Here is a 13477-nt window from a genome sequence, read left to right as displayed (position 1 = left end):
AAGATTGCCATAATGTCTTTGAATTTAAATAACAATTTATTTTATCGAACTAACTTTTTATCTTCATTTTTCTGTCTGCTTTTGCCATCTTGAAAATTACAACCTGCAGAAATTCATGTCCAGTATCAAGAGGTTTCTTGACTTCTAAATCCTCAGTACTGCCTATGACTTAAGGTTCTATGAGGAGCGTTACAAAAGTAATGCCACCCATTTTTTTCCTCAGAAAATTTAATTCCTACAACTATGCCTTTTACATAAATTAATTCTCAATCATTAATAAACATACTGTTATTTTTCCACAAAGCCACCATCATTTTTATGCACTTCCGGCATCTCTGAGTCAGACGCTGTATTCCAATCCTGTAAAAGTCCTTACTCTTGTTCCAGAGGACTTCGCGAACACTGTGCTTCAGCTGGTCGTCTTCCGCAAAATGGGTTCCATGGAGTGTATCTTTCAGCAGGCTGAAGAGGTAATAGTCAGAAGGTGCAAGATCCGGGATATGAGAGACGTGAGGAAGAACAGTGCGCTCCAGTTTTGCAGTGGCCTTCATTGTGTGCAGACTGGTGAGGTCGTGCATTATTGTGAAGAAGAAGAACCTCATTAAAGTTTTCATACAGTCAAACTCTACGGATGTGGGCTTTGAACTTTTTCGATGTTTCCGCATATTGATCTGAGTTGATTACGGTGCCACAATCCAATAAGTCCACAAGCAAGACCCCCATCTTTGTCTCAAAACACTGTTGCTATGACTTTTCTGACAGAAGACTGTCTTTTGAACTTCTTGCTTGATGAATTTTGATGATGCCACTCCATGGACTGTTTCTTCGTTTCAGGGTGATAGTGGTAGACTCGGGTTTCATTACTTCTGACTATATGTGAAAGAAAAACCTCTCCTTCACTCTTGTAGCACTGGAAAAGTTCCATACAGATGACTTTCCTGGCTTCTTTGTGCTCATGTGTCAGCATTTTCAGGACCCACTAGGTGCAAACCTTGTTGTAGCCTAGTTCCTTTATGATGGTTATCACAGCAGATTTCCAAATACCTACTGCATTGCACAATTGGTGTGTTGTGATGCAGTGGTCCTCTTTGATCAGCGTGTTAATTTGGCTCTTGTTGTCCGTTGTTACTGGCCAACCACTTCAGGCCTTGTCAACAATGTCACTTTCACCACTCTTAAACTGTCTTACCCAATGTCTAATTGTATCAGTTGTATCAATCAATTGTCACTATAAACATATTTGAGACATATGAATTTCAATAGGCATCACTTCTTCCTTGGTAAGAAATTCAATCAACACTCCTTGCTTGATACGTATATCTGTAGCATTCACCATTTTGAACTATCAGTGTGCTGCACTCATGAGACCGATCACAGTGCCACTAAGTATGGTGAAACTAGAGACCCCTAGCACTCAGTGACATGCGAAATGATCTACAATGGCACATTTGGAAGCAAAAAATTAGGAGGCATTACGTTCATACCAGTCTTTGTAATAATGTTTTGTGTTGAGATAATACCACAAAAAATAAATATTATATGAACTGTGTATAAGTTACTTGAGTGCATTTTTAGATATGCTTAGCTGAAATTCAAAATGCCATAATTCTTTAAATTTGAATTATTATATTTATATCTGTAACCATGTAACTATAAATAAATAAAATGCTTAAGTTTGCTAATGTCCACCAATGTTTTATTCAGGAGATCTATCCAGGTCAGTTTCAGCCCTCATGTAGTCATAGGTTTATTCAGCTAATTGAACAAAATGGGCACCTTCTTCGAAACTATACACAGAATATTGATACTCTAGAACAAGCTGCTGGAATACAACGGGTTATTACTTGTCATGGTAAGTGCAGTTTGGTTTAACTTAACTCAAGAAATTAAGATTTAGTCATAAAAACTTAAACTTGAAATTAGTATTAATTCCACGTGGTGATTTTTATTCATTATTATAAAATAAATAAGGTGAAGCTTAATATTGATACTCTAGATATATATCTTGCTTATTTAAAAATAACTAAATGCACAAGGCATAATACGTTAAGAGTAAGAGTTTAATATCTATATAATATTCCGTTGTGAAGGAAGAGCACAATATGAGATACAGAGCAAATGATGCCTCCCACACTACCATCGTAGTCTCTTAAGAGTTATCTATGGTGTATCCACACCGATATTATATACCTTGCTTATTAATGATATTCAGAACAGTTGGAAATCCTTGTTTTTTTTTTCAGACAGAACTCTCCTAAGTTATTGTCGGCCAGAGGAATTTCATTATTGAATTTTTAATGTTTAATGGCATTAACACAATAGAGGTTTGCTTTGTTTGGGAGGTTAAAAAAAAAAAAAAAAAAAAAAAAGATGATGGAAAACTGGTATTCTGAACTTTAGCAAATATTCATTGTTATGAATATTGTATGAAAATCACCATGTGGGATTACCAAATCCACATCTATGTAATTCATGTGATGTACTGATCCATTCTTTGCTTTTGCTGTAAATTTTTGTAAGAATAATTTAAGTATGATCCTTTTTATTTTTTTGGATGAGTCACTTTTGATAAAACTCATTGAGTTTTTCTATTAATATGTTATATATCATGTTATGTTAATATGACAGTAAGGGTTACTAATCATTCTTATAATTATTAAGAATTAAAAGCACCAAAATAATGTCTTAGGTTTCTGAAAAATTCCAAATTAAAGAATCTCTTAAACTCTGCCCTCTCTGCTACACATGAGCAAAGCATTCAAATCCACTAGATCTAGTTGGTCTTCACTATTTGAGATTTTTTTTAAATCATATTAATCACCCACTGAGTATAATTGATTTATGTAATGATGTTGATACAGTAAAATGCCAGCAAACTGGTATTTAAAACTGTAATTAGAGGGTTTAAAACTATTTATTTTCTATGAAATCTCATTTATGTAATTAGAACAATTTCTTGTAGAACAGGGAATTTCTGATTGGCTAGTAGAAAAACTAAACTTTCTTGAGACACCAGACACTAAAAGAATTTTCCAGGGAAGGTTGGGGGTCTGGCATTTAGAATGTGTAAATTTTCTAATAAATTAGAAAATTTCTAAAAAAGATTTTGTTGCAGTAAGTGCTTCCATGGTGTAAGTTTATAATAATTTAATTTAATTTAGGATTTAGGTATTATCTAATTGTGGTTAAGTTCTGCAATTCCATTTCCACTATGTATATTGTATTCATTAAAGTAAGTACACATATTTGATATATTGGATCATCCATACCTAACAGAAGTTGATCCAGTATATTAGTATTAGCAATGGCCACCTGGTGCAAGGAAGCCTATGGTTTATGCTGCACCAGCCAAAAAAATAAAATAAAAAATAAAATAATAATAAGAAGAAAATTTAAAAAATAAATAAATAATTAATAAGAGAAAAGGAAATAGACAACCTATGTTTTTCTCTCCTCCCATAGGTAATTATCTAGCTGATCTTTGAATTTCCTCAAACTGTCAGCTTCTACCACCTATCATACTTGGCTGAACAACCTTGTTGTCGGCTAATTAGATATACTATATCATATAAATTGCTAATTTTATAAGAGAATTTGTTTACATTGTGGAACATGAAACCAGTGGTTTGTTTTGATGAAGAGACTAATTTTATATCTATATGCTTAAATATATCTTTAATTCTATGCTGGAGAACTGCGATAAGGCATGGATATGATCTTATTAAATTTTCTAACAAATTTTTCTTGTTTAGTGGTGAAGGCGAGTGTATGATATGTTATTATTTCATTTATGACTGGGGTAGCTCCTCATGTGGAAAGATGTGCAGAGGTAACAAAGCTCTTATTCCAGATTAGAAGTGGAAGTACAGTATTTTTTTTTTTTTTTTTTTTTTTTTGCATTATGGACCTATATATCAAGCATAGTATATTATGTTTAAAGGATGATGGGAAGCATAATGCAAAAACTGGCCAAAATGAGTAATTATACTGGGTACCCATATTTGTCCTGTAAATACAGATTCCCAGGGAAATACCTTGTTTTGTAATAATTAAGCTCAAGAAATTACTACTGTTATCTTTTTCAACTTCAAGGGTATATTTCAGTCTAGGATGGAATGGATTAAATTTACCTAATAAGTTGTCTATAGTCAACTTATGGCATATTTTTATGAGAATTTCATTGGCAAACTTAGTATTGAAAACAAAATATTAACCCCACACTTATAGTGTGCGATTAATATTTTGTTTTCAATACTAGATAAATATTCGAAATTGGGGTTGAGACACACCCATAGGGAGTCCATAAGTCCAAGATTATGTACAAAACACTTTGGAGTGTTTTGTACAAAACAAGTAGTGTCCATACATGACACCATGTATCTCCATATGAGGGTAGCTCCTCATGTGGAAAGATGAGCAGAGGTAACAAAGTTCTTATTCCAGATTAGAAGTGGAAGTACAGTATTTTTTTTTTTTTTTTTTGCATTATGGACCTATGTACCATGGACCTATGACTCCTGATGTCATGTATGAATATTCCAATATATCAAACGTGCTTATTTTCATGAATATAGCATATGTACCAAAACAGAATTACAGAACTTACAACACCATGCACATGATCGCAAACATAAACTTCAATTAGATAATGCTAAAATCATAAATTAAATAAAATAATGATTATAAACTTTGCACCATGGAAGCACTCACTGTAATGAAATATAAATTAGAAAATTCACGCATTCTAAATGCCAGACCCCTGGAAGATTTTTCTTGTGTGTGATGTCTCAAGAAAATTAAGTTCTCTCTTGGCCAATCAGAAACAAGCTCTCTGTTGAGGTTTGTCGTATTTAAAAACCCTTATCTTCTATGTGTGCATAATATGGCATAATATTTACATAATATGGCAATTGCCAACATGCTTATGAAAAAATTAGTTCTATTCTTGCCATTACATTTATATGAGTCACTGTATTCAGTTTTGTGTTTTGTTGCCAGTTAGCAAGTTTGAACACACTTAATGAAGTGCACTTCAAGGAGGTATAATTTTCCACATTATCATTTAAATATGCAGAATAAAGAGTTGAGTTGTTTTTGAACATGTTTCTAAACCATTACAAAGTAAATTAATGAATGTGTCACTGATATGTTGTGACAGCCGTATAATTATACACTGTTGTGATGCAAGCAGTAGTAAATTAATTGATAGCCAAACTCAAAAAAGATAATAATTAAGCACTTCTCCCTACATAATTTTCAAATGTGTTTTATTGCAAATTGATTCAGTACATAAAGAATTTTATGGACATGTATTTTCTGTTTTGTCATTGACTATAAATTTAAAAAAATAAAATGGTTTACTTTTTTTTTTTTTTTTTCAGATAATTTTTGATAAGTTTCAATTTTTATAAATTTATTCATTATTAATTAGGGTTTGTTTAAACAGTTGGCAGTTCTGCATCAGCCAATGTGTAAATAAAAAAAATAAAAAATACCTAGTTTGAATAAACATTTTATTACGTAAGTGTCCACATATTCTTATTTGTTATTAAATATTAGTGAGTTCAAATTATAGAAGGAAGTGGACTTTTTCTGCATCAACCAAAATGGAAATGGAAATATATATATATTTCCATTTCCACAAGATAACTATCCAATTCCTCTTTGAACTTAGTCAGCTTGACGATTAAAAGGTGCTTTCAGGCTAATCCATTAATATGACTTTTTGCCACTAACCCTGCCAACCATCTAGCTGGAGGTTGGGGAATGGCATGGGTACTCAATTTAGCTATTTGTTGTTGGTTTGGAAGTGCCATCCATCTCTTGTCCTTATCCGATGTTGTAGCTTGTTTCCAGTTATGGTGGTAGTCGTCAATTTCCAATAGGTTTTGTGATGATAGTGCAGATCTGGTTCTGAATAGACCTTGTACATCTTGAAATAGGTTTATTTTTTAATGTGGATGGTGGTTTATACACATCTCCTAGCTTTAAGCTTTCAAAGTTCCTGGTCTAGAACTGGACACACAGTCAAGCTGAATGTTTTTCTTATCAGTTGGGGGGGGGGATTAAGTAGAGTGTAGCAGTTGTTTCAAGTTTCTGCTGCCAGTGAAGTGTATATCAGTGTTGTGCCATTTGTCAAGTCTGTTAATGGTGTACCTGATTCCTGAGTTTAGGAGAATAGAGTTTTGTGTTAGGTGAGCTGTTATCTTGGAGAGTACCCTCATATCCTTAATTATGCATATTTTAGGTCATATTCTTGATTATGCCTATTTTAACTGCTGAGGCATGGGTTTTGTTAGAGAAAATAAACAAATTTAGAACTGTAAAGATATCTGTGGGTTTTCTGCAGACTTGTACTCGGGCATCAAGGAAAGGCAAGATTTTGTTTCTGATTTCAGTTGAGAAAATTGATATCATCACTGGTGTATAGGTCATTATGGAAAGAGAAAAGACCATTTCATCCTGCACCCATACCACAAAAATATTTTTGATAAATTTGAACCAGTCTTTTGTGATGGTGGGGGGTGAAGACTTGGCTGGCTGTTCAAATTCACCCACATATGCAGCGGGGAGGATTCCCATGCTATAGTCCTGTTTTTGTATATAGTATCGGTCTTGTAAAGAGTGATTTGCTTGGCGGATTCCAGGGGCTGAAGTGCATTAGTGACAGGGGTGTTTAATTTGTTGAGAAGGATGTTGATTGCTTCTAGAAAAGCTTTCTCTTCAGGAAAGAGACACACCAAATTTTATTAATGAAGTCTTGCATGTTTTTTTTATGATTTTATGTATAAGGGGAAACTGCTGGATTCCAGAACCGGCATGCAAAATTTTGTCCAAGGTGGCATCTTTCTCTGATTATAGGTCAAGCTAGGCGACCTGCTTTATTCAGCCTTAATATTAACAAATGATATGGGGGGCTTCTGAGTTGCTAGGGTTAAGTCTTTTCAAGGTAATCTGTTCTGTATTGTCAGCAAGCATCTTTTATCAAGTTTTAACCCTGTTTTCAAGGCGTTTGGTTGGGTCATCTTTTTTAGGGTTCCATATATATTTTCATCCTAAATATAAAAATAACGAAATGCTTAAAGTGTGGTACTCATCTTGAATATAATCTGCAATAGTTTTATGAAAAGACTGATGGCTAAATATAAGGTGGAATGGTTAAGTTAATGCATTAAGGTGGGATGAGATTTAATTTAACGGAATTTTAAAATAAGCGCAAGGAAGCAGAAGTGCACTACTCCGTCCCTGGTTTTCATAAAGTAGAAAATAGTTAATCTGGAACATAAAAGAATTGATATTGCCAATAGTCGTGATGACAGACTTTCGTTAAGTTATAACGTCTTCAGTTGGCGGTGTTTAACACCGCCAACTGAAGACGTGATTTTATGTTCCAGATTAACTGTTCCAGATTTATGTTCCAGATAAAGAAGATGTTCTTTTATGTTCCAGATTAACTATTTTATACTTTATGACAACCAGGGACGGAGTAGTGCACTTCTGCTTCCTTGCGCTTATTTTAAAATTCCGTTAAATTAAATCTCATCCCACCTTAATGCATTAACTTAACCATTCCACCTTATATTTAGCCATCAGTCTTTTCATAAAACTATTGCAGATTATATTCAAGGTGAGTACTGCACTTTAAGCATTTCGCTATTTTTATATTTAGTCTATTATCACGGTACTATAAGAATTCTATAACTTTAATTTTCATCCTTTAAAAGGTGTGATATTTTGTCAAGGTGAGTATTTTTATGCGGTATTACAAAACCACCTCCTTTATTACCTTTACTAATGTTGATATTGTTATATTTTTGAGATTAAGTGCTTTCCTTTTAAGAATTCAAACAGGGTTGTCTGCATGTTAGTTTACTTTGTTTCTGCTGGAGTTGTGATTATATAAGGGCTTGAATTAAATCAAGTGTCAGGACTTCACATGTTCTAAGATCTTCTCTGTTTTTTAACTGAGATATCCAGAAATTAGTGCATTTCCTGGATAGGAGGTTTTCGGGTCTTAGTGAAAATTGCTTTTTTCTTCAGTTAGTATCCTGTTATTATGATTATGGATTTATTTAAGCAGGGGATGGCAAACGTTTTTTAGAGATGGGCCAGGTTGGAAATGTTTTTAGGTGTTGCGGGCCAAGTCAAAGTTTTATATATATATATATATTTTGTTTTTATATATTTTTTATATAAAACAAAATATATATATATATTTTGTTTTATATATATATATATAAAACAAAAAAAACCAGCCTATTTTTAATCATTTAATATTTTCCATTAAGAGCATACATGAACTGCAATACAATTTTTATGGTTTTGGTGTTATGAAAAATCAATGAGAACCATGAAACTCTTTTTCTGTGACAAAATTTTGAGTAAAACTAGTTCAAAATGCATGCTTCCTTTAATCAAATTTGACTGTAAACGTTGATCAGTTAGGAGTGACCTATAAACAGATTTAGCATACTTCATCTTTGAAAATGCCTTCTCACATAGATATGTTGTTCCAAATGCTGAAATCAGTCCCCAAGAAAAGATTTTAAAGTATGCCCTTCATCTGGGAGGCATTTATAAAAGTCACTAAGTTTCACTCTTTGTATTTGTCTTTCAACATGTCAGGACTGCTGGTCAATTACTTTCAGTTGAAGATCTGATGGGAGGTCCTTGATAATACAGTCATATGGATTTTGAAAGATCTTTAACGTTTTCGAGTTTTCATTGAAGTCAGAAAAACACTGTTGAAACTGTAGCTTCAGATCACTAATTATGTCTTCAGCAAATTTCAGCAGAAATGAAGAGTGTGCTTGTTGCTTAAACTTTGCACAGCAACGAAAATGGGTAATGCTGTTCATCATCAGTTGGGACTGAAGAAAGGTCAATTTATGTCAAAGCTTTCACTGCAGAGTATATGTCACATAGAAGCGCAGTTTCTCCTTGCAATTTGAGATTGAATTCATTAAGAAACATCAAGTCTTCTGAAAGAGCTAATTTCCACAACCATTCACTGTTTGCAAGTAGTGACTAAGAAAAATTTTTCTCATTCAGAAAAATTTAAATCTCATTCTTAAGGTAAAAAAATAGCAAGATAATTTTACCACTGCTAAGCCACCTCACTGCACTATGGTAAGGCAAGTCAGTATATTGAGCTTCTATATCTTCCAAAAATGCTGAAAACTGACAATGATTGAGTGCATGAGATCAAATAAAGTTCACTGCTGATATGACTGGTTCCATGACACATGAAAGATCCAAATGTTTTCCACAAAGTGCCTGCTGATGAACGATGCAGTGAAACACCATGGGTTTTGTAGATCCCACACTTTCACAAGCTTTGGAGATTCATCCAACTAAACCTTTTCCTACACCGCACATATTTCTTCTGCCGTCAATTGTAAAAAAATTGTAAAAAAATGTTTCAATTTCAACGTTTCAATTTCTTTGAAGATGTCTTCACCAGTAGTTGTTCCATGCATGTTGCTCACAGAAGCTAATTCTTCAGTCACTTCAAAGTTAGCATCAATTTCTCAAATGAACACGAGCAACTCCAAAATGTCAGACACATCTGTTGACTCATCAAGACTCATAAATGAAAGAAGAAAACCACTGGAAATCTCATGCTTTCTTTTTTAGTTGACTCATAATCTTGTCTCCTATGTCTTTGACTCTCCTAGTTATTGATTTTGCTGGAAGACATATTCCAGCAAAATCAATAACTAGGAGACATATTCCAGCAAAATCAATAACTAGGAATAAATCTACTTTGTCGGGACACACTTGTTCAACAGTTGCTATCATACAATATTTAATAAACTCGCCATTAGTCAATGGTTTTCCTTTCTTAGCTAACAAATGAGCTACTTGGAAACTAGCTTTAGTTGCAGCTTCATTTTTAGCATTTATTTTAGTGAAAAACGATTATTGTGATGAAATATTCCTTTTCAAGTCTTCATATTTGTCTGAATATAGTTTTCCCGTGAGATGAGAATAGCGAGTCCAATTCTTTGTTTCGTAATGTTACATATGTTGTACTCTTTAAGCACTGCATATTACACACAATATTTTGCTAATTTTTCAGTTACAAAATAGTCCAACCTCCATTGCTCTTTGAAGACAGCATTCAGAGTCAGTTTTTCGCCCTTTCTCTTGTGTCATTATGAATGCTGGGTACCTGCAGGAGTAAAATATATATAAATTAGAAAAAAATTAATTATGACTTAGTAAAGATATAATAGTAAAAAAAATAAAATGGAAAGATCTTTAAATCTTGCAGTGCTATGATTGTGTCATAATTTGATGAAGTGGTGATGCCAAAATGTTAAATGTGTGGGGATTATTTTTATGTACAATAACATATTCCATGTGGTCAGCAGGCCACATGAAATGTCACAGTAAGCTGGAGTTGGCCTGTGGGCCGTAGTTTGCCGACCCCTGGATTAAAGAGTTAGGAAAGGAGCTCTAGTTAGGGATGGTGCTGTCCTCAACCAGAAAATAGGTTCCCCAAAAGAGGAAAAGTTGCCCTCCTATGTGGGGATGGTGACTTTTCCTCCTTTAATAGGGTTTGTCTTCTTCGGTTAGCATCCTGGTTTGCATATTCTGTGGTGGAGCCCACTCAGGATAGTGCTAAGTTCACTCCTTTTTTAACTTAATACATTTATCCTTACTCACACATGTGCATGCACAAGCTGCCACATATATTAAATTACTATAACTTTTTCTTAAAACAATTATTAGAGCCAGAAAAATTGCACCTATACATTCTTCTCATTTTTCTTTAGTTAGAATTTTCTTATTTCTGAACAAAAATGTTTGAAGGCCGTATTATATTGAAATCAGAAATTACAAAACCAGCTATTTATATGTATTTTGCATTTATTTAGGAAAAGTCATAGAAATACTCTTTTGACTTATGAACACCTCTCTTATAAAAGAAAGGCGTTCATAAGTTTTTAGGTTTTTTTTTATAAAAGATTAATACAGTCAGTCCTCATATAGCACAATAGTTGTGTTCCTAGAAACCCTCGTGCAATAAAAACAACAGGCCCTATGGGAAAAATAGGGTTAGGTGCCAACCACCCTATAAATAATTGTAATAAACGATTATTTATTGTGTTTGGTAACGATTTATTACATAATAGTCGTAATACGACTATTATGTAATAAAATATTGCTAATGCTTTTGCTTCTATCGTAAGCAAACTTGTTTTTTGTTTGATTTTCTATCCAAATAGATGACAGCCATCCCATCTCTTCCAATTCTTTGTGTCTTGATCTAATGGATTTTAATTACACTTTGAGTTGTTCCTGATATGAAAGTTGTTTTTATTTTCTCTGCATTCTTTGTAATTCTCGGCGTTGCCTCATTTAGGCCTGTAGCACGTGCAATATTACATGGTCTTTCATTTTGCCCAAAGCGTTTCACAATTCCATATTTTTTCTCTATCGACAGAGGTGGACTGGCCATAAGCCTTACTGAGGAAACCCTGGTGGGCTGGAGGCTGGTGTGATTTTGGCCATAAATGCTAGATGAGGCCAATACAAATTTTCCTGGGTAAGAATTTTTGACCCGGTCTGCCTCTGTTTATCGATATTGCTTTTCTTTTTCTCTCTGAATCTGTAATGTCTTCACCAGGACACTTCCTTTTCACACCTTTTAAGTGTTTTACTCATTTTTAGGGAATAAAGCACAATTACAAAATGAGGAGGCATGCTTGATACACATAAACAAAGCTGCGTGCGTGTAGCAACTGAATAAACAACACCGTAAAGGCAGAGATACACTATTAACACCTTACATTTTACTAAAGCACATTTCTGGGGGTTACTACCATAAAACAATAAAAACAATTTCCAGTTGCATTTCTGCTAGTGGATCTGTTATAAACTGGTAATAAACTCGATCTAATTGCATTTGTGATAATACCGATAGCTGGAATTGTGTGGATTTTTACCTTATTATGGTGAAATGTGTTTCCCCTTCACTGATATAAAAAACATAAATACATTTTCAGAATCTTCTCTTCATTCCTATCGTGTTGTGTTCAGTTGGGGTGATTCTGCGTTCGACTGCCATTTCTTGTAAACACAAAAGGCGAATTGTGCATAAGCGAATTCGCTTCGTGTTATATACGATATTGTTCCCCTATTTATAAATCGTGTATGATCGAATTCATGTAGTGTAAACACGTGTTATACGAGGACTGACTGTAGTTTGTTAGTCCACCTTGAGCTCCAATTACTGTCTTACCTGTCTGACCTGGAGTATATTAGCTTTTTTCTGTAATCATTGGTGACAAACATGAATAATAAGTTTTTTGTAGTGTTATTTTTTCTTGCAGAAATTTTCTGTCCTATAAGATGCCAGCAGATTTCTGTGGTTTAAATCTAAACTATGTTCTGGCTGCAATAAACATTGGATATGGAAGTCTCCATTGAAATTCTTCACTTAAAAAATTAAAACACCGCAGTATTCAGTATAGTTAATCATTAATATGCTAAAAATTGTATGAAAATGATTGTGATTTTTTTTTATTTTGCCTGCAGTGTGGCAAGGTGTAAAGTATGCTGTGAAAAATGCCATTTTCTGTTTCTTGAGAGTGGTTTCCTTCAAAATTTTTTATAGTAGTCACCATTAACAGTACCATTTACAAATGTATTTTGTCCATTCCCTTCCTTGGTTTTTTACAAATACCCAAACCATCTGGTTCAGTGGAGACTTCACTGTTGATTCAAGACAGTCACAGTGATAAGCTTCATGGGTCTATGCCAAATGTATTTGGTCACTTCCAGTATGTGAAAGTCAAATTTTGTTCATTGGAAAGGGCCATAGATTCCTAACTGCTCTGTTATCCAGTTCACATGTTATTTAGTCCATTTTGACATTTTTGCTTCATGGATTTTGTCAGTAAGGGCTTACAATGCCAGTTGCCTTCACACCATTATGTTTCTCCCATTTGGTTTTTAGATTTGTGGATGATTGTGGAAGCTTAGACATTTTTTAAAAAGTCTGTGCTGTTGTTGGAGCACTAATCTGTCTCAGCTCCAGATTTCCAGATTTTATTTTGACATTTGTAGTCTCATGTTTCTTTTTAAGTATTCTTGGTGCAATACTTAAAAAGAAATAACCAGCCTTTTTGAAATAAATATGTCATCTAGAAAATTCCTCCCTATTAAGAGTACTAATTACACTTTACTTCCTCAAAGTTAACTGCTTATTCCATATCGCTACTGAATATAAAGAGACAGCACATGCTAGAAGGTTGCGTTATGTATAAGAGACTTCTTGGGACTTCCATCTTAATTATGGAAGTCTCAAGAGGTCTTGGCAAGGTACATGTTTACATATTTCTTTAAGTGATATATTTGATGTGTACAGAAAGATAGTAACAAAGTAATAAACTTTAAGGGGATGATGCAGTTATTGTGGCTCATACTATACATATCTGTGTATATAATTCTGTAAGCCATTTTCTGG

The 13477-nt window shown here is 33.7% G+C and overlaps 1 protein-coding gene across 1 annotated transcript in view; it reads left to right on the top strand.

Annotated features, from left to right (window-relative positions):
• Sirt1 (NAD-dependent protein deacetylase sirtuin-1) overlaps window positions 1-13477 on the top strand; it is a 171147-nt gene that overhangs the window by 106970 nt on the left and 50700 nt on the right. Inside the window, exon 6 of the mRNA XM_090379531.1 lies at window positions 1705-1852. Coding sequence (XP_090235657.1) covers window positions 1705-1852 — 148 coding nt within the window. The remainder of the gene's footprint in view (window positions 1-1704; window positions 1853-13477) is intronic.

The sequence above is a fragment of the Mastigoproctus giganteus genome, chromosome 8, assembly GCF_048544385.1.
Source record: "Mastigoproctus giganteus isolate SK-2022 chromosome 8, ASM4854438v1, whole genome shotgun sequence".
Taxonomy (NCBI): Eukaryota; Metazoa; Arthropoda; class Arachnida; order Uropygi; family Thelyphonidae; genus Mastigoproctus; species Mastigoproctus giganteus.
Note: the sequence above shows the minus strand (reverse complement) of the source record. Positions and strands in the feature narration are given on the sequence as shown.